General features: G+C 45.4%; 1 protein-coding gene across 5 annotated transcripts in view; it reads right to left on the reverse strand.

Annotated features, from left to right (window-relative positions):
- Positions 1–1,075: 1,075 nt before the first annotated feature.
- Positions 1,076–21,883, reverse strand: part of WDR88 (WD repeat domain 88) — a 45,059-nt gene continuing 24,251 nt past the window's right edge. The window contains exons 5-11 of one of the 5 annotated variants that reach the window (XM_042970134.1): positions 21,582–21,720; positions 20,033–20,189; positions 13,557–13,744; positions 11,461–11,543; positions 9,849–9,917; positions 3,381–3,473; positions 1,076–1,484 (exon numbers count right to left, since the gene is read on the reverse strand). In XM_042970134.1, the coding sequence (XP_042826068.1) occupies positions 1,347–1,484; positions 3,381–3,473; positions 9,849–9,917; positions 11,461–11,543; positions 13,557–13,744; positions 20,033–20,189; positions 21,582–21,720 (867 nt within the window). In that variant the 3' untranslated portion in view covers positions 1,076–1,346. The remainder of the gene's footprint in view (positions 1,485–3,380; positions 3,474–9,848; positions 9,918–11,460; positions 11,544–13,556; positions 13,745–20,032; positions 20,190–21,581; positions 21,721–21,883) is intronic. The other 4 variants (XM_042970136.1, XM_042970135.1, XM_007096736.3 and 1 more) reach the window with 4 other exon arrangements.

Below are 21,883 nucleotides of genomic sequence, written 5' to 3' on the forward strand. Positions count from 1 at the left end.
CTGCCAGAGCTGGCAGGGTGCTCGCCTGCAGCTTCTTGGGTCTCCTCGCCCGGACAGCGCAGCCACCTCTTCCCAACACTTTTCAGAGGGCCTTCGAGCCAATCCATTCATTCACCCACCCGTGGGAGAGCCTCATCCGCAGAAATGTTAGACTCCGCAAGTGCATATGCGCAAGAAGATTTACTCCAGTATTATCTGTAATAGCAAAAATCGAGAAACAAAGCTATGTGCCCATCGGTGTGACACTGTTGGTACCTGCAACTGAGCCGTCCTCCAACGCAGAAGGGGAAGCACTCCTCTGTGCGCGCTGTGTGCGGGAGGAGGGAGACCACTTAGCAAAAGGAATTCTCTGAAAGAGAGCGTGAAGTGGAGCTTTGACATGTTCATACATCATTCATGTGGATAAGTGGATACATACTGAACAGCCAGCCCCAGGGTGACCAGAGTCACCAGGGTTATGACTGAGGAGGGCAGCGCCCAAGCACGGAACCTGCCCAAATAGTGACTACCAGGTTAAGGTGCTCATGGGCAGAATCATTGGATGCCAGTCAAATACGCTAAATAAATCAGACCTACAATTAAGTTTTTTAAACAAAGCAAGGGCAGTGCTAACGACTGACAGGAATCGTGCGAGCCATAGCAAATGGGAAAGGGAGCCCTTCCTGTTTGTCCATGAAACCTTCTGAAGGAATTGATTTATGTAGTACGGTATGCTGTGGGAGCAGGAGGAGGGCTCTACATCTGCCTGGGCATTCTGGAAAAGTCTGGGGCGGAAAGGATGACCCACCCTGTGATGGAAATGCCCTCCACCCACCTGCCTAACCAGACCTTCCTCTGTTCTGGGTGGATGGCCGTCTGGGAGTATTAACCAGGGACGACCCAGAGTGCCTTGCCACACAACAGTCTCCTCCCCAGAGGGGACCCCGCACATCTTCCTGTCGTTTGACAGAGCCGTCCACAGGAGCTGCAGTTGCTAGCCTGGCTGCCTCACGGGGCAACACCAGAGTCCAGAATGTGTTCCAAAAATGACACCAGGAACACCAGGTCATAAAGCCTAGAAGGAGCAAAAATGCCTCTAGAATTCACACACATGCTTGTTTTCTAAAGGAATCTAGATTTATTCGTCATGAAAACTAAAAAAGTGTATGATCTCCGCCACCAAGAGTGCTGTGGAGCTGAGGCCATGCCCCTGCCCCTGTCTGATACGCCTACCCGGCCAGGAAGGGGCCATAGAGAAAGGTCCCTGCAGAACCCCAAAACCCATATGACAGGTGACCTGTGCTCAAGTCAGTCAACAGGCCCAATGGCCATCAGTCATCTGTGGCCGGGCTGCACTCCCTTGGCAGTCAGTCTTCCCCTCCGGATGATGATGAGGCCTCTGCTGACAAGTCTTTTGCATCCATCCGGCAGAACACACATTTGGTGACGGTTTCGGAAAAGATGTCACTTTCGTAGATGGAGAAAGGCCTGTCACACACTTCACACTGGCATGGAGCATTTAAAAAGAGCAAAAGGAAGAAGTGCTGGTCAGAGGGGACCAAGGCATCCAGTTAGAATTCTCCCACCAGACCCAGCCACCTGTGGCTGGGCCAAGGCAAGAGCTCCCTCTCCTCTCTGCAGTCTCTGCAGACCCCACAAGGGTGGAAATTGCAGGCCACTGAGAGAGAATGAACACAGGCTTCTCCCTCTCCCCCCCCCCCCCCCCCAAGGAAGCTGTGCAGGCACCGACCGCCAGGCTCATCCCTGGCTAGGGGAATCCTGGGGACAGGAGCCACAAGCCACTCGACGGTGGAGAGGACAGGGGGTGCGTGTCTAACCCCGTCCTGTGCCCTTTGCGGAGCACAACTGTGGGGCGGAGGAGCTATCCTAAGGCCCTGACACCCTGGGGACCTAACTTACGAAACCATGAGAAACAAGTAGGCAAGATTTCCAAACAAAGCAGCCATTTTTCCGGGTGAAGGTACTAAGCATCCTCCTCCATGTCTGAGCCAGTTTCCGGCCAAGGCACAGAGAGCAGTGGCACGGTGGCACAGCTCACCCGCCGTATCTCCTGCCCGCAAACAAGTGAGCACCACCATGGGGCGGGCTCTCAGACCACGGGCCGGGGTCTCTCAGGGGTCCCCACCACAGCACCAGCCTCCTGCAGGATGGCACCCCACCCGGGGCAGGCCCTCTGGGAAATCCGACTCCTGAGGTTTCTTATATTGATTTAGAGCAAGGGAAATGCAGAAGGCTCATCTTTGGAACAGCTTCAAGTATGTCTCTTTCTTTTCTCTGTTTTGCAAGAAAGAAATTTGATCCTTTACCTACCTTAGTCTACAGCATACTTTCCCATGGCCCCACCCCAAACACGACAGGGCTCAGAGGAGGCAGTTCTTGGAGCCCTGTCCCTGGTGGCAGGTGAAGGACATGGAAAAGTACTGCTCTGCAGTTAGCTTCTAGGGCCTAAGGGCCAACATGGCCACACGGGCCATGATGACCAGCTGGCCACAAAGACAAGGTCCATGTCGGTCCCCTCCCCCCACCTCCTTGCCCCGTAGTGCTGTTCCCATATTAGCCATTTCCAGAAGCGGTGGCTCCCAGCTGGGCCTTCTAAGAGGAGACAAGCCTAGGTGGCTCCAGGATTCTGAGGGAAGGAGGACTCCGGGCACGCAGCATAGACTCCCAAGCTTCTCATAGTGGCAACCAAGTATCTATACTGCAAGGCCCCCACAGGGACTGGCCTCTAGTCCCCGGGGGATAGACTCTGTGGCCGGTCCTGGCTGCACCTGGTGAAGCATGTGTGTCCCCCCTACCATCACGATCCTGCCCCAGAGAAAAACAGGCACCTGGGCCTCTATCACAGGAGGGCACTGGGGGGCCTGGCCAACGGGTCTGCCGCTGACATGTAGGAGGCCGACGCCATGGCCTGCTGTGTGCCCAGCCATTTCTCCTCTGACTCATTCCCCTCCTCAAACACCCGGGGCTCATTCCTGCCTTGCAGTCTCCACACTGGCTCTTCCGCTGCTGGGACGTTCTTCCCCTAAACATCTGCACGGCTCACTCCCTCACCACTTTCGGGTCTTTGAACAAATGTCACCTCCTCAGTGACGTGTCTCCTGACCACCCCGTGAAGCGGCCAGCACCTCTCATTCCCTTTCCTGACACTACTCCTCTCCAACTTACTTACCGCCATGAGACCTACGGCAGTATTTTTCTTGCTTCTTTATTCATTGTCTCCTCTTTTAGAACATAACTTCCCTCAGGGCAAGAATCTCCATCTGTTTGCTCATGGTTTTATCCCCAGTTGCCCAATTAATGTTTATTCGAAGAACAAATTGATTTGTGGAGGAGACTAACGAACACCTTCATTATTGAGCTTAACATTACCCAATACCAACCTGTTTCACCTTTGAGCCCAGGGCCTTTTTGTACTTTATGACCAAAGGAATTTGGTCAATTTCTTCGATATTCCATAGTCTCATGGTCCTATCCTAAAACAAGTCAAACAGCAAAGCAGCAGTCACAAGATGGGCTCCTTCAGCTGGGAGGCCCCAGGAAGGCGCATCACATCCAGGTGAAGAATCCCACCCTGCAGAGAAGCAGAAGTAGGGTGACCAACTGTCCTGGTTTCTCTGGGACCATCCCACCTCTATGACCACAAGTCCCCAATCCCAGCAAACCCATCCCAGGGGGCAAAAAGTCTCACTTTTCAGCAATGGCTGTGGAAGTTTGAGGGAAAAGGACAAAACCCATACTGTGGTCCCCAAAATAGGAGCTGAAAGCAAAACTATTTTTAATGCCAAATGGATACACATCCATAGGTAATCCATCTTCCATAGTTGCTGTCAGTTTTCCATGACGTGCAGTTCACGTTAAGTTCCCAGCAATGGGTCATCCATTACCGTGATTCACTCCATGCAACGTGATTTAAGTATCCAACTTAACTACATGCAGCGTAATTGTGTTAACAGTCTGCCTTTGATTTTACCTACGCAACTGTCGTGCTCTGTTTCAAGATATTGCTAGTAAAAATTTTTCACATTGTGAGTATTACGATCAGGTTTTCTAAGAGTTCAGATCACGAGAATGACAATAATTACAAGGCCAGTGCCAACGTGACGCAGACCTCGCCAGAAGAGGAGGCTAAACGACTCTGTTTAATGATGGCTGGACAGACACATAAAACTAGATTGGGGGCAGAGGTGAGGTGGTAAATACCCAGAAGAAAGCACACTGCAGGATGTGAGGGAAAGACTTTGTTATTGGGTATGGGGAAGCAAATGCAGAAGTACATGTGGACACAAAGTCTCACAAGCCTGGGATGAGGTGGGCAGGTTCTAAATCACCAGTTTTTTCATATCCCAAAAAAGACACCAATGCAAAAGAAAATGAAATGTCAGGCAACCAGATTGGAAAAGAAGTAAAACTATCTCCATTTGAAGGTTACATAACCTTGTACATAGAAAACCTTCAAGAATCAACCAAAAAACTATTAGAACTAATAAATAAGTTCAGTAGGGCTGCCGAATACAAAATCAATACGCAAAAACCTATTGTATTTTTACATACTTGCAATGAACACTCTGAAAATGCAACTAAATAAACAATTCCATTTAGAATCAGATCAAAAAGAAGGAAATGTTTACTAATAATTTTAGCAAAGCGAGTGCAAAACTTATAGATCAGAAACAAAAATACTGTTGAAAGAAACTAAAGAAGGTGTAAATAAATAGAAAAATATCTCAGGTTCAATGGGTCAGAAAAAGGTAGTGTGGCACGGGCATAAAGATAGACACACTAAGTATAAAACCTCACATTTATGATCAATGGCCTTTTGGCTAGGGTGCCAAGAGCTAAAACGATGAAACTCTTAGAAGAAAACATAGGGGTAAATATTAGTGACAGAAGATAAGACAATGGTTTCTTAGATCTGATACCAAAAGCAGAGGCAACAAAATAAAAAAAAAAAAACTGGACTTGATCAAAATTAAAAATTTGTGCTTTGACAAACACACATCAAAAAAGTGAAGACCTATAAATGGCCAATAGGCACATGAAAAGACGCTCAACATCATTAGTTATCAGGGAAATGCAAGTTGAAACTACAAGATACCACTTCACAACCATTAGGATGACCACAATCTAAAAAAGATAACAAGAAAACCCTGCCCACTGGAGAGGCTGTGGACAAATTGGAATCCTCCTGCACTGCTGGTAGGAAAATAAGAGGATTCAGCACTTGGAAAGCGGTCTGGCAGTTCCTGAAGTGAAAGTGATCAAACATACAGAGTTACCATTGTGACCCAGCAGCTCCACTCTGGGGTATAGGCCCAAAAGAATCAAACACGAGTGTTCCAACAAAAACTTGATCACGGACACTCATAGCAGTATTATTTACAATAGCCAAAAGGCAAAAAGAACCATTCCCATCAACTGATGAAATAAAATGTGATATATCCATATAATGGAATATGATTCAACAGTAAAAGGAAATTAAGTACGTACTTCTATATGTTACAACATGGATAAATCTTGAAAACGTTATGCGAAGTGAAACAAACCAGTCACAAAAGGCCATGTATTGTACGATTATATTTAAATGAAAGGTCCATAATAGCAACATTAGAAACAATAATAGAATAAATAAACAGTAAAACAAAAGTAGATTAGTGGTCCGAACTAACACAATGAGACCATAAAAGGAAATAAAAGGTATACAGATTGGGAAAGAAGAAATAAAACTGTGTTTGTTGGGGCGCCTGGGTGGCTCAGTTGGTTAGGCATCTGACTTCGGCTCAGGTCATGATCTCACGGTCCGTGGGTTCAAGCCCCATGTCGGGCTCTGTGCTGACAGCTCGGAGCCTGGAGCTCGCTTTGGAGTCTGTGTTTCCCTCTCTCTCTGACCCTTCCCAGCTCTGTCTCTCTCAAAAACAAAACAAAACAAAAAAAACCCCTGTGTTTGTTCACAGATGACATAATGGTCTATATAGAAAATCCAAAAGAATCAACAAAAGAATTCTTGGAATTAATAAGTGATCAAAACAGAGTTGCAGGATACAATGTTAATATACAAAAGTCAACCACTTTCCTATATACCAGCAATGAACAGCTGGAACCTTGAATTAAAAGCACACTACCATTATTAGCCACACCCCCCCACCAAATGAAATACTTATGTATATTTCTAACAAAATATGTATAAGATCTATGTGAGAAAAACTATGAAACCCTTCATGAATATGAAAATTCAATATTGCCAAGATGTCAGTTCTTCCCAATTTGATGCATATATTCAACGCAATCCCAGTAAAAATCCCAGCAAGTTATTTTGTGGATATTGACACACTGATTGCCAAAGTTTTTATGAAGAGGCAAAAGATCCTCTTGGATTGTATTGTAGCCGATACAGTAACAAAGAGAGGGACAAAGTGGGAGGACAGACACTACCCAACTTCAAGTCTTACTGTAAAGCCACAGTTATCAAGACACCGCGGTATTGGTGAGAGAATAGACAGACCATTGGAACCGAATGGAGACTGCAGAAATAGACCCACGTAAATGTAATCAACTGCTTAACAAAAAAGGAGAGGCAATGCAATGGAAAAAATGATAGTCTTTTCAACAAATTTGCTAGAACAACTGAGTGTCCACGTGCAAAAAAAAAAAAAAAAAATCTAGGCACAGACCTAACATTCTACTCAAAATGGATCACAGGCCTAAATGCAAATTGCTAAAACTCCTAGAGAATAACATAGGAAAAAAATCTAGATGACCTTGGGTTTAGCGATGACTTTTAGATATAACACCAAAGACATATCCATGAAAGAAATAATTGATAAGTTAAACTTCATTAAAATTACATTCTTCTGCTCTGCAAAAGACACTGTCAAGAGAATATAAAGAGAAGCTATAGACTGAGAGATAATATTTGCAAAAGATATATCTGATAAAGGACTATTATTAAAAATCTACAAAGAACTCTTAAAACTTAACAATAAGAAAACAAAGAACCCAATTAAAAATGGACCAGAAATTTAAAAAAAAAAAAAAAAAAAAAAAAACGTTGAAAGGGGCGCCTGGGTGGCGCAGTCGGTTAAGCGTCCGACTTCAGCCAGGTCACGATCTCGCGGTCCGTGAGTTCGAGCCCCGCGTCAGGCTCTGGGCTGATGGCTCGGAGCCTGGAGCCTGTTTCCGATTCTGTGTCTCCCTCTCTCTCTGCCCCTCCCCCGTTCATGCTCTGTCTCTCTCTGTCCCAAAAATAAATTAAAAAAAAAAAAAAAAAAAAGGACCAGAAAGGGGAGCCTGGGGTGGCTGAGTCAGTTAAGCGTCCAACTTCGGCTCAGGTCATGAACTTGCAGTTTGTGAGTTCAACCTGTGCACCAGGCTCTGTGCTGACAGCTCAGAGCCAGGAGCCTGCTTCGGATTCTGTGTCTCCCTCTCTCTCTGCCCCTCCCCCGCTCACACTCTATCTCTCAGAAATAAATAAACATTAAAATAAATAAATAATAAAAAAATTTTTTTAAAGACACCAGTATTCCTTGGAAAATAGTTGGTGAATTAATTTGGGGACACTGTTCAAATGAACATCCATTATCATATCATTCCTTTGATTGTTTTTATGAAACTGAGTGTGGTCAGCAGACCAATGCCCTCCCCACATCCTAAGCCCCAGAACCTATGAATATGTTAGGTTATATACCAAAGAGGAATTAAGGTTGCAGATGGAATTAAGTGTGCTAATCAGCTGATTTTACAATAAACAGGGAGATTGTTGTGGGTTTCTCCAGGCGGGGTGGACGTAGTCACAAAGGTCCTTAAAAGTGTACAAAACAGTGAGAGGGATATGTGACTATGGAAGAAAGGAACAGAGAGATACAACCTTGTTGGCTTTCAAGATGGAAGAAGATGAACAAGCCAAGGAATGCTGGTGGCTTCTAGAAGCTGGAAAGGGTAAGGAAATGGATTGTTCCCTAGAGCCTCCAGAAAGGAAAACAGCCCTGTGAACACCTTGGTTTTCACCCAGAGAGACCTTGTCATACTTCTGTCTCACAGAACTGTAAGATATTAAATTTTTGTTGGGTAAGGGGTAAAGTGTATAGTGATTTATTATAGCAGCAATAAAAAACCAACACACTGAGTGATGTTACATGTCCTGATTCAGCGGTCGCAACTAAATGTCCTGTAGGAGATCAAAAGGGGAAAGCGTGGTCACGGCTGTGTTGGCCCCCTGCTGTGCAGAACTGTCACATTCCAACAACATCATACTTTCTACAGTATATCAAGCGATTTGTCAAATTCTGGAAACCTAGCTCTTAAATACTTTGATTCAAAAGTTGGAGTTTCAAATCACCTTCTTGATTTCTGTGAAGATTTTAATGAAAATCCAAAAAACAGGGGCACCTGGGTGGCTCAGTCAGTTAAGTGCCCAACTTCAGCTCAGGTCACGATCTTGCAGTTTGTGAGTTTGAGCCCCACTTCGGGCTCTGTGCTGACAGCTCAGAGCCTGGAGCCTGCTTCAGGTTCTGTGTCTCCCTCTCTCTCTACCCTACCCCACTCACACTCTGTCTCTCTCTCTCAACAATAAATAAACGTTAAAAAAAATTTTTTTAAGAAATAAACATTGAAAAAAGTTAAGTCTTACATTTATGTATTTTAAGCATACACCATATAGCCTACAAAATTGAGGGACACCCGGGTGGCTCAGTTCATTAAACATCCAACTTCAGCTCAGGTCATGATCTCACCACAGTTCATGAGTTCGAGCCCCGCGTCAGGCTCTGCGCTGACAGCTCAGAGCCTGGAGCCTGCTTCAGGTTCTGTGTCTCCCTCTCGTTCTGTCCCTCCCCCGCTTGTGCTCTGTCTCTCTCTCTCTCTCAAAAATAAACAAACATTAAACAGAAATTTAAATATGCACCGAAGACTTCTTTTAAAGTCTAAATAAACTGTTGCATGATAAGACAGAAAGAAACAGCATAAAATATTTTTATATTTTTCTTCAACAGATTTGTTTAATTAGTCCCACTATTAATTACTACTAATTGCTGCTGTTAAGTAGTCCAATGATTATTGTTTCAATAATAGCATTTACGTAACAGAGAAGGAAAAACACAGAATGAGACATAATTTCAAATAAGCATTCACTTTTCATACTTTGGTTTGCACTTTTACTTTTCTCCAGCTTTACTGAGATATAGTTGCCATAATCACTTCTCATATTTTCAGGTTAAAATAGTAACACGTAGGCACAGGTCTGGCAGCATCTGGGCTGGCTGGCTCTCTAACAAGGGAGCCTACTCACGGTTCGCAGAGTCTTGCCCACGGTCCCATAGACCTAGAAACCCCCAGACTAGAGAATGACATGGCTCTAATAAAGATCGGTGGGGGGCAAGTTGGGACGCCCACTTCTCCTGTACTCACACCTGAGGGACAGCCCTTGGGACGCCCTGGGCTAGCTCTTGTGTGCCATTGGCATGGGAACTCCAGGACATAGTGATGCAGAAAGGGAAGACCCACCCGGGACCTCAGGGTGGTCTCTGGGGCTCACCAACACAACGAGCTGACTGACGCTTTCCCCTCCTAGGCCCCCTGCTGGCTCTGTCACTCACGGGTCTGGGCAGGCCCTTCCTCCAACAAAGCTCAGTGGTGGGTGGTTGCAGACACAGAAATACCTGGCGACTCCCCACAGGAGGACAAGAGGACCTGCTTTCCCTGTTCCCAGCAGCTTCCTGGATGAGGGTGGCCTGGCTAGTTGCGGCCCTCACAGAGAGCCGGCCCAGGAATTTCGCTGGGCAATAACACTTCTGTTGACACAAATTCTCACAAGTGTGAGAGAAATTTTAAGTTACTCAAAGGCTGCCCATTTTTACCTTTGAAGAAGACAGGACCCGTTTCTTGTCATTGCTAATGGCAACATCTGTCACCCAGTCACTATGGCCCTGAAGAAGAAAAAAAAAAAATAGAATTTTAACAAGGAACTGGAGGAAAAACCTTGGGAAACACAACAAAAACAGAAAACACAAAGTTGGGACCCCAGAGATGCATACATTTAAGAGCAACTAACTGTGTTTCCCTGATGTCACCAATGCCATTTAAGGTGGAACAGAAAGTGCAAAGGTTGACGATGCATGCATACATTACAGCACCGTGTGCGCTGTTCAAATAGTACTCTGGAGTTTAGCAGGATGGAAGGAAAACGACTATATTCCCGGCTGGTCCCAGAGCACCTCTTGCAGGTTTTTGTTGGCATTCTTCGTTCCAGGAAATACCGTTCCTACTGGAGGTCCTGTTGGTGAGGGGGCTTTTGCTTCAAGTGAGGTTTGCTTCAAACCTATCCACTGTGGCTCAGGCAAGTAGGGGGTTATTTTCCTCAGGTAAAATGGAGCTCAGAGGAGATAAGTTCCATTGCCAGCTCAGACCCTGAATGATGTCAGGGCTCTGCATCAACATCTTTATCATTCTTTGGCCTTCCTCGTACACAAAGAGTGGAAGGGGAGGCAATATGGCATATGATGTATATGGTATATGGTAGGAGGAGAGAAAGCAAGAGAGAAATTAAATTCCTGTGCAGAACAAAAGGACAGGAGCTTAAGGGTGGGAAAAATAGAGAGAAAAGAAGAAGAGAGCAACCGGAAAGGGGACAAAGGGACTTTTGAACACAGGGATGTTCAACATTTGGTTCTAAGGTGTTTATTTGCTGTGATGTAAACTCCCTCTGCCTCCCCCAAAACCCTTGGAGAAGAGGACTGAAGACAGACCAGCTCTGGGAGCCTGAATGTTGTGATGATCCAGGGGACACATTTGAGCCACAGGGAACAGAGGGACCAAAAATCATGGATGCAAGCATTCACAGCCAAACCACGAGACCACAAGACCAGGGAGGATGTAGATATCTTGGGGTAGGAGGCACTGGGTACAGAGGCACTGCTGTAGCCAATCCTGGAACTACCTGACTCTGGATTCTTGCCATGTGGGACAATCCATCCCCTTACTATAGAGCCACTTTGAGTTGAGTCTCCTCTAACTTACAGGCAAAAGCACTCAGCCGATGCCACCATTTTGGGGTCCATTACTTTTTGTGTATGCTTCGTTATGGGACTCATCTTTCTGTAATGTCTGTGGTCCTTAGACACTTTTCCACCTCTGAGTTTTTGCATTTGCTCTCACATTTGCCTGGAATGCCCTTCCCCAAGATCCTCATCCACCTAGTCTGTCTTTGTCATCAAGGTCTCAGCTCATATGCCACCTTCTCCAAGAAGCCCTCCCACTGTGGGTTACTCCTTGGGGTCTATTTCTATCACATCACCCTGTTGTGGTTTCTCTCTTTCACTCATCACTGTCAAAGATTTGTTTGTTGGTTTCTGGTCTGTTCTCCACAGAGGTGTCACCTCCAGTTGAGACAGCTTGGTCTGTCTCACCCACGGCTGTATTCCCAGCACCCGGCACCCGGCATGATCCTCTATCTGATGCTGACATTGGTACCTTCAAGGAGAGCTTCCGGTAGCCTTCTCCCACATGCCAGATAGCCACAGTCCTGTCGAGCCCTCCAGACACGAGAAAAGAGGCTACAGCAAAAAATGACAACGTTTCAGGGGGTGGGTGGGGTCATCTTCCCCTGCCATCTGCTTCTCCCTTCAGGAGGCCAAAGTGGGAGGAAGCATTTGTGAAGTGCCACCATGGTTCACTCCAAGGACGCTCAAACCCCTTATTGGTGTGGCTCAATGTCTCCCAACCAGTTACAGCCAATTCTCATTATTCATGGCAATTATATTCTGTAGTCCTCACAAACACTGAATTAGTTAACAGTGAACAATGTCTCCCAGGGAATATGCAGGATTAGGTCCCTGTGAGCCTCTGGTCACAACATTTCATTAACTGATCAATATATAACCTTGTTTTATGTCTGTTTCTGTTTAAACACACTTTATTTGATACATATTGTTTATTCATTAAGGTTAAGTTCACGGCCATCAGTGCTACAGCTCATGCCTGAACGAAGCTTCTCTGATACATGTGTTTTCCCTGTAAGGCACATTACTGCGTTCTTGCATTAGGAACACCAGACAGCAAGCACATCAGTGTTGTGCTTGGGGGCTTTTTAAACAGCAAAATCACACCAAAAAAAAAAAAAACGCCACAAAATGCAAAATACCTGGGCACTAAATGGACTACTTTACAATAAGACAGCTGAACTAAGAAGGCAGAGGGTCACCTTGTTCAACCTCAGCTGGGAATGTGTGCATAGGCTAACTCACACTTGTCACTGCTCTGTGCATGTCCATAGTCCACGTGGCATCGCAGAAGTGCCACAAGTATTGATTTGAGAGTTACAAAGAAATTTTACCCAATATGCTAATTCACAAACACGGAATGTGTGAATAGCGATGATGTAAGTCTGAACCCCCAAAACAAGGACGGAAGCTGGTAGGACACCTCTTAATGGGGTCTGACTCACACAGACACTGCTTGTGAAGAGGAAGAGTTGTTCAAAGGCACTCTAGCATCTCTCAAGCCAGGCCCTGATTGCTTCTGTACTGGCAGGGTGCCCCTGACACACAGAATGAGCGCCACTCCCAAGAATGGAGGGGTCAAACATTTGGCTCCTGTGTGTCAAGAGTGGTCATTTCCTTCACTGAGGCTAGTGGCCTAAGGCTGCTTCCTGCCCTCACCCCTGTTTGCATCTATGCCCCTTCATTTGGCAACAACTCCCCAATTTCCCATGGGGAACACCCCTCACATACTCTTAGTCCCTCTGGTCAGGGGGTACTGACTTGAACCTGTAGCTCAAGGGGGTGGGGGTGGGCAAGTTACTCTCACCTAGCCAATCAGAGCTTCTCAGCCCCTGCTGAAATGATTGGTTCAGAGATGAGTGTGTGTCCCAAGCTGAGCCAATGAGAGACTTTCCTGGGACTTGTGCTGGTACCATCTAAAAGAAGGATCTCTCTCTGGGGCACCTGGATGGCTCAGTCAGGTAAGCCTCCAGCTCTTGGTTTCAGCTTAGGTCTGGATCTCATGGGTTTGTGGGATCTTGCCCTGCATCAGGCTCTGTGCTGACAGTGTGGAGCTTGCTTGAGATTTCAGTCTCTTCTCTCTCTCTGCCCCTTCCCAAACTCGTTCTCTCTCTCTCCCTCTCTCTCTCTCTCTCTCTCTCTCTCTCTCTCTCTCTCAATAAAGAAATAAACTTTAAAGAAGAAGAGGAGGAGAGGGAGAAGGAGAAGGAGGAAGAAGAAGAGGAGGAAGAATAAGGAGGAGAAGGGTCTCTCTTTCTCCAGGGTTGGCTCCCTGACAGCCTTGTCTGAGTGTCTGGACCCAGCCATGCCTACTCTTGGACTCTTGGGGGTTAATAAATATCTTTGGCGGCTAAGCCACATTAAGCTGAGTCTCTGTTACTTGCAAACTTGTATCTATGAATGTGCCTCTTGGCTTTTTTGTTCCCAGTGAAGATAAAACCACTTTCACCATTGGCATCGTGGGAAATTGCCTCTCTATACTAAGGAAAGTCCATGTGCACGGAACAGGAGGACATCTGCCCTAGCGCTCTGACAGGTGTGAAATCCTTCTATGTGTTAATTACTCACTGTCTCTGGCAAAGTGGCAGGAGCTCACAGAACCTTCATGGCCCTGCATCAGAGTCACACAGGCTCCGCAGTTTCGAAACTCCCCTGTATGGACATTCCATATTTTTAAGGTTTTATCCCAAGAGCTTGTACACAGGAAATGGCCACTGAAGGTGAAACAGCAGTTAGAGATCGCACTGGAATGTGCCCTGAAACACAGATGGAAGCGTGCACACATCAGCACTACACGCCTGGAGGATCTGAGGATGTACCTGAGGGGAGGGGCATTGGGGCTGCTCCCCGGTGACCTAACGCACCTCATTCCTTTGATCACTGCCTACCGTGGCCCGGATCTTAATTGCTCTAGGTCACGCTATTCCAGGACTTCTCAATCATGGCGATACTGACATTTTGTGCTGGGTGGTTCTCTGTGACAGGGGGTTGTCCTGCACATTGTAGGATACCTAGCACCATCCCTGGACTCTACCCACTAGATGCCCTACACCCAACCTGTGACAACTAAAAATGTCTCCGGACGTCGGCAAATTGTCCACCGGGGGAGAAAATTGCGCCTGGTTGAGAACCACTGCACCACTTAGAGCTACCTGAGACTTGAGGAGAAGAGCATCTGAAAATCTGTTAGTGGTGGTTAATAGAAGAACAGCCCTTCAGGTTTGGGTCACACTTACCAGGTGGGTTTCTCCAGCCCACCCTCCACTTCCTTTTCTCCAAGACACGGAGGCTTGGCTCCTCTCCCTGGTCCTCCTCCCCCACCCCTCTCCTACCACTTCCTCCTTCCCTTCCCAACTACTCTATCTTTTTTCTCTCCCTCTCTCCTCACTTGTCTTCAGTATCATTAGAGCATATTTTAACGTTGTGCATTTAATTAATAAAGTTTTGAGTTATCCATTCTCAATTTTTATACGTCCTTTTTAAAAGGGGGGGGGAATCTGTCAGACTTTTGCTGTTTTTGTTGTCTTTGTGATCTTTTGTGTTGTATTTTCCCCATGAATCTCACCTTCTGTTATAAACAGAGTTTTCAAGAGAACCTGTAAACATAAACAAGCATCTCTGAGTAGCCTGGATTATAAAATCCAGGAAAGCTTGGACAAAACTGTTTTCTAGAGCTCAGGTCAGAGTTTTGGACTGTATTTCAGTTCTTTGTAATGCACAGACCGAGTAAGATCAAAGGAGAAGAAATACCAACTCCTTAGAGGTGTCCAGGGTAAAACGTTCCAAATCCCTGTGACTGTCAGGCTAAGAATCATCCCAGCATATACTGGAGATGGATAAAAAGCCTTCCCCACAATCCAGACACTGTTGTTGGGATTTAAACCAAGGCTATCTCTATTTTCCAGGATGGGGCTCTCATTTCCAATAAATTCCACTTCTCATAAAAGATCGTTGCACTTTGGGGCCCCTGGATGGCTCAGTCATTGAGCTCACTCATTGAGCGTCCGACTTCAGCTCAGGTCATGAACTTAGGGTTCGTGAGTTCGAGTCCCACATCGGGCTCTGTACTGACAGCTCGGAGCCTGGAGCCTGCTTCGGATTCTGTGTCTCCCTCTCCCTCTGTTCCTCCCCTGCTCTCACTCTGTCTCTCTGTCTCTCAAAAATAAATAAAGATTAAAAAATTAAAAAAAAAAGAAAAGATCATTGCACTTAGTATAAAAGTTTGGGGAAAGTGCTTGTATTGCACTTGTTTCTGGACAAGATGGAATCAATGCACTTCTTCCTATTCCTTCTGCTAAGTACACCTAACAATCTGGGCATTTGTAAAGCAAACGGAAGACTAGGAAAGATGGAGACAAGTAGGCAGGCCAGCATGACATCTTGGGACCCAAGAATGACATATATATCCTATATATGAATGGCATATTCATATATCCTGGACTGAATACTGGAAAAGCTTGTAACCCAAAAAACAATGGGGACCATTAAAAGGAGCTCGAGAAAAGTCTGTTCTCCATAGCCAAAGGGATAGCCTAGCTAGACAGAAAACTTTTAGGCACTACCCACCTTCCTCTAGCCAAACATTCAGGATTTTATGATCCAGACTACCCAGAGATGCGCATTTATGTTTATGCATCTCATCCCCACCCCTGTCAGCAAGGGCCCAAAAGGAACCTTGACGCAACACTTTCCAGACTGTACTGAGGTGGCCTGTTAGAACAAGATTCTAAGACTGAGAGTTTCCTAATATAATTAATACACAACAAAATGTTGTGTACACAAAATGTACACAACACAACAGAAATCACTCATCATACTAAGAGCCAGAAAAATCTCCCTGTGAATGAGAAGATTAATCAACAGATGCTCAACACTGAGATGACACAGATATTACAATTATCTGACAGGTATTTTTAAGCAGCCACCATAACAATGCTGTGATGGACAATTATGATCATGCTCAAAACAAATGAAAAGATGGAAAGTCTCAGCAAAGAAATAGAAGATGTGACAAAGAACCAAATGAAAATTTTAGAACTGAAAAATACGATAACCAAAATTAAATCAGTGAAAAAGACAGAGAAAAGAATCAGTGAATATGAAAACAGAATATAAATTAACCAGTTCAAAAAATAATTGACAGAAAAAAAAACAGCCTGAGGGACCTGTGGGACTATAACAAAAGATCTAAAATTTGTGTCCTTGGAGTCCCAGAGGGAAAGGAGAAAACAGTAGCACTGAAAAAGTAATCAAAGAGACTATGTCTGGGGGCACTTGGGTGGCTCAGTCAGTTAAGTATCCAACTCTTGATTTTGGCTCAGGTCATGATTTCAAGGTTCGTAGGTTCAAACCCTGTATTGGGCTCTGTGCTGACAGTGTGGAGCCTGCTTAGGACTCACTCTCTCTCTCTCTCTTCCCCTCCCTTGTGCTCTTTCTCTCAAACATACATACATACACACATAAAAATAAATTAAAAAGTAAGTAAATAAATAAAAACATTTTAAAAAAGAGATTATGTCTGAAATTTTACCAATTTGGCAAAAGACATAAATCTTCAGATTCAAAAAGCTAAGTGAAACTCAAGTGGGATGAACCCAAAAAAATCTACACCCTGACACATCATAATTAAACTTCTAGTGCAAACCTTGATCTAGGGGTCCTGAGTTCGAGCTCCACACTGGGAGTAGGGATTACTTTAAAAATAATGAATTAAAGGGGCAACTGGGTGTCTCAGTCAGTTAAGTGTCCAACTCTTGATTTCAGTTCAAGTCATGATTTCACCTTGCAGAGCCTTCTTGAGATTCTCTCTCTCTCTCGTCCCCTTCTCCCTTTCAAAATAATAAACTTTAAAAATTAAACTAAATAAACACATCATTAAACTTTTGAAAACTTAAGACAAAGAAAAATATCTTGAAATTAGCAAGAGAGAAATGGCATCTTACCTATAGGAGAAAAACAATTTGAATGGCAGTAGATTCTTCATCAGAAACCATGAAGATCAGAAGAAAGTGACATGACAGATTTCAAATAAACGGGGAAAAAAATGTCAACCCTGATTTTTATATCCAGCAAAAATATCCTTTAAGAATGAAAGGGGAATCAAGACATTTTCAGATTAAGGAGAACTAAGATAATTTGTTGCCCTCAGAAGTATTCTAAAAGAATAGCTGAAAGGATTTTTTTTTTAAACAGAAAGGAAATGGGAAAAGAAGGAAACTTGGACCATCAGAAAAGAGGATGGAACATGGTAGGCAAAAGTATGGATAAATACAATAGACTGTTCTTCTCTCTGGAGTTTTCTTAATTATGTTTGACATTTGAAGCCAAAAAAATATTGCTTATTTATACTTGCGCCCTGTAAGTTTCCAAATAGGTTGAGACTGAATTTTTAAAATCCTTTAGCAAGACCAGCTAAGATAATTTGCAGGACCCAGTGCATGATTAAAATGCAAGGTCCCAGTTTCTCCAAAAGCTATAGATAGTATTACCATAGATCCAGAGAGTCCACTCCTAGGAATATAGCCAAAAGAACTGAAAGCAGGGACTTGAACAGATATCCATCTGCTAATGTCCATGACAGCACTATTCACAATAGCCAAAAGATAGAAGCAACTCAAGTGTCCCTCATAAACAAAATGTGGTACATACAAATAATGAAATATTGTTCTGTCATGAAAAAGGAATGGAGTTCTAATACATGCTACATGGGTGAATTTTACAAACAGGATGCTACGTGAAAGAAGGCAGACACAAAAGGTCAAGTAATGTATGATTGCATTTGTATGGAACATCCAGTACAGACAGATTCACAGAGCAGAAAGTAGAATACAGGTTGCCAGGGGCTGGGGTTGGAGGGAGTGGGGAATTATGGTTTAACGGACACGGGGTTCCTGTTTGGGTCATGAAAGGTAATGAAAGACAGTGGGGATGATTGCACAATATTGTAAATGTAATGAATGCCAGTGATTAACTTTAAATGGTTAAAATGAAAATTTTACTTTATGTGTAGTTTACCACAACTTAAAAGATAACAATGCGATAGCCTCCAAACCACTGTTCGCTTGAAATGGGTGAATTCTCTGCTGTGTGAATTCTATCTCAGTGAAGCTGTCAAGAGAGAAAGACAGGCAGGAAGGAAGGAAAGGGAAAAGTGATGGCTTCTGGGGAAACTGAATGGTTACAAGACAGGTAGGAGAGATTTTTCACTATATATCCTTTTGTTCCTTTTAAATTTTGTACTGTGTTGCATATTTTACACCCTCAAAAAGTAAATTACATATTTTTGAAATAAAAACATGCAAGGTCCCTTGTTCAAAAACTAAGAATTTAAGGACGTTGACAGCAGAGCATTAAATCAAGTGTGGGGCCCTCTGTGGGGCCCTGTGTAACTTCAGAGGCTGCAGCCCTGTCACTTGTCACCAAGAATCTTTGCCTTTATATTTTCTTGCTAAAAACTATTTCCAAAAAAAAAAAAAATCACATATTTGGGTTGATCAAAAATACCAATAGGGTGCCTGGGTGGCTCAGTCAGCTAAGCGTCCAACTTCAGCTCAGGTCATGATCTCACAGTCCATGAGTTTGAGCCCTGCGTCGGGCTCTGTGCTGACAGCTCAGAGCCTGGAGCCTACTTCGGATTCTGTCTGTCTGTCTGTCTCTCTGTCTCTCTCTCTCTCTCTCTCTGCCCCTCCCCTGCTCACACTCTGTCTCTCACTCTCAAAATGAATAAATGTTTTTTTTAATTAAAAAAAATTTTTAATACCAATAGAGGGGTGCCTGGGTGGTTCAGCAGGGTAAGCATCTGACTCTTGGTTTTAGTTCAAATCATGATCTCACAGTTCGCAGGTTCGAGCCCCGCATCAGGCTCTGGGGTAACAGCATGGAGCCTGCTTGGGACTCTCTCCCTCTCTCTCTGCTCCTTCCCTGCTCTCTCTGTCTCTCTCTCACTCGCTCGCTCTCTCTCTCCCTTTCTCTCGAAATAAATAAATAAACCTAAAAAAATACCAATAAACATTTTGCTTGTTTCCCTTTCCACCTCCATGGGGAAAACAGAACAGCGTGGACTATGACACTTGCCCATAGCTGGAACTGCGGCCACCTCTGCTGTCTGCACCCCATCCCCCACTGGGCTAAGGAGGCGTTCCACAGCACCCCCACCCAGGTTTCCACAAGAGTCACTCTCAGTAACAGCACGTGTTGAGCACCCATCGTGTGGCCTGAGCTAAGGATCTCACTCAGATGTCACCTCTGCTCGGTTTGCAGGTGAGGAAACTAAGGTCCAAGGTCACACAGGATATGAACCTGCACACTCTTTTTTTTTTTTAATTTTTTAATGTTTTTATTCATTTTTGAGAGACAGAGAGAGACAGCACTAGCACGGGAGGGGCGGAGAGAGACAAGAATCTGAAGCAGGCTCCAGGCTCTGAGCTGTCAGCACAAAGCCCAACGTGGGGCTTGAACCCATGAACCATGAGATCATGACCTGAGCCAAAGCTGGACGCTTAACCGACTGAGCCATCCAGACATCCCTGAACCTGCACACTCTTGACCCCTGGCCAGACACCCATGGGACAGCCTGGCCCAGTCCAGCAAGGCTCTTGATTGAGCAGAGCAGACAGGGTGACGGGGCACATACACATTCTGGGATCCTGACTCCAGGGCCTGTTGGAGAGGACTGGCCCGCCGCCTGGTGGTGGCCACCTGACAGGTAACCCTTGCAGCCCTGGATTATCAGCTCTTCCCATTTCACAGGAGACACTGGAAATTCACATTTAGGAGGGAGGTGGGGAGGCTCTGCACAATGTTTTCCAGCGTTGGCTCACATGGAAACAAACGCACCTGAGGCCTGTCCCTGCCCAGAGGCCACAGCTAGTGGTGTCCCCCCGCCCACCTCCCTCCTTCACTTTCTCCATCTCCAGCCTCCTCCGAGCACCTGTGACCAAGCTGGGGATGCCAGCTCACAGCCGAAGGTGTGCGGGCCAAATCCAGGAGGGTCTGAACGGGGACTCCAGCCCACCTCTCTGCTGCAGGATGGGGCCCCCCCTCACTTGGTGATGGTGAGCAGCGTGGCTTGGGATGTGATATCCCAGATCTTGATGCTTTTGTCCAATGAGACGGAAGCCACCTTCTGGCTGTCGGGGTCAAAGCAGCATGCCGTGAGAGACCGGCTGTGATGATCTGAGGCACAGGGAAAGCGATTCATCACTTGACATTCCACATTCCAGGCCACGAGCTCCACGTGGCCCAGAAGCTCACACTACTCCCCCAGACTGAGACAGTACTACAGAAACACGATTCCCAGTTTTACGAGGGACTCCTCACTTGCACAGACATTTCCCAGGCGCCTACTGTGTGCCAGGCTGAGAAGAAGAAGCATGAACAGAGCTCCCGGTCTGATGGAGAGACGCCCTGTGCAAGCTACAACCCACAGGTGTCAGGGGCCACGAGTGGTCATGGTTCCTGGCCAACAGATGGCTGGCCCAGCCCTGACAGGTCGAGGAGGGGCGCTTAAAGTTAGCAGGGGAAACAGAATAGGAAGAGGGCTCCCAGCAGAAGGAACACGTGCACAGGCCTGGAGGTTGGACAGAGCGTGGAAAAGTGTGGGGTGCAACTAGAACCTAGAGGGGGAGGATGGGTAGAGTATGAGGGGACACAGGAGAGGGGAGGGGCAAGCCGTGGGGCCGTGCACACGCCACAGATCTGTGCTGATAAACATAAACACAAGGTGCACATGGGAAGTAGGATTGGGGTATGCACACACACATGCCCACACACACTCACAGAGGTCGGGAAGGCCACCCAGTAACATGTTGTTCATAATAGACACCCCCACGGAGGAGACAGGACACACACAGCAGCCTTGTGCTTTTTACTTTACATACTTACCAAATGTTTTACAACGATTGCATATTTTTTAATGTTTTATTTTGAGATAACTGTCAACTTGCATGCCCTTGTGAGGAATAACACTGAGAGAGCCTATGTGCCTGTCACCCAGTTTCCCCCGATAGAAACACCTTGCATAACTATCATACAGTATCACAACCAGAAAATTGACATCTGATGATTATTATCTTTATATATATATTTATTTTAAGTTTATTTATTTTGAGAGAGAGAACACAGGGGAGGTGGGGGGGGAGAGAGAGAGAGAGAGAGAGAGAGAGAACCTCAAGCAGGCTCCGTGCTGTCAGCCCCATGCCAGTCTCAGGGCTTGATCCCACAAAGCGTGAGATCACGACCTGAGCCGAAATCAATCGACTGAGCCTTCCAGGTGCCCCTTTCATCTTTATATTTTAAAAATACATATAAAAATACTATAAAGGCTGAGCCTCCACTCAGTAAAAGATTGGGCTTTAAACGTCTGCATGACATTGGAACAGAACACTTTTTCACTTATTACAAACGGGGTTAATCATAAAAGCCTTAACCGATGATGGTTTTAGCTGCTGGTGTTCTATCAATGAGTGTCTATCTGTAATGATGCCGCTCATTACAGCTTCACCAAATAAGGCAATCAAAAGTCACTGTCAGTTAAGTGACAAGCAGCTGTTACCATCGCAGACAGAACAGAGCAGGGAGCCCATGCAAACTCACTTTTGATGTGTGACACAGTGGTGGCGTTTTCCGCATCTGTTATACAGATTCCGCGATCCACGTCCAAGGCTGAGACCACGTATTTGCCATCAGGAGAAAGCTTACAGGAGGCTATGAAGGTTTCATGATTGATCTTCCACTGAATAGGGCAACAATCAAAAGGTTGTTCTCTCTCTAGCCCAGCTGTCCAGTAGAACTTTCTGTGATGACAGAAATGTTCCATCTAGGCACTATCCAATATACTAGCCTCTGGCCACATGTGGCCGTTGAGTACTTGTAATGGGCTAGTGCAGGTAAGGAAC

The sequence above is a fragment of the Panthera tigris genome, chromosome E2, assembly GCF_018350195.1.
Source record: "Panthera tigris isolate Pti1 chromosome E2, P.tigris_Pti1_mat1.1, whole genome shotgun sequence".
NCBI lineage: Eukaryota > Metazoa > Chordata > Mammalia > Carnivora > Felidae > Panthera > Panthera tigris.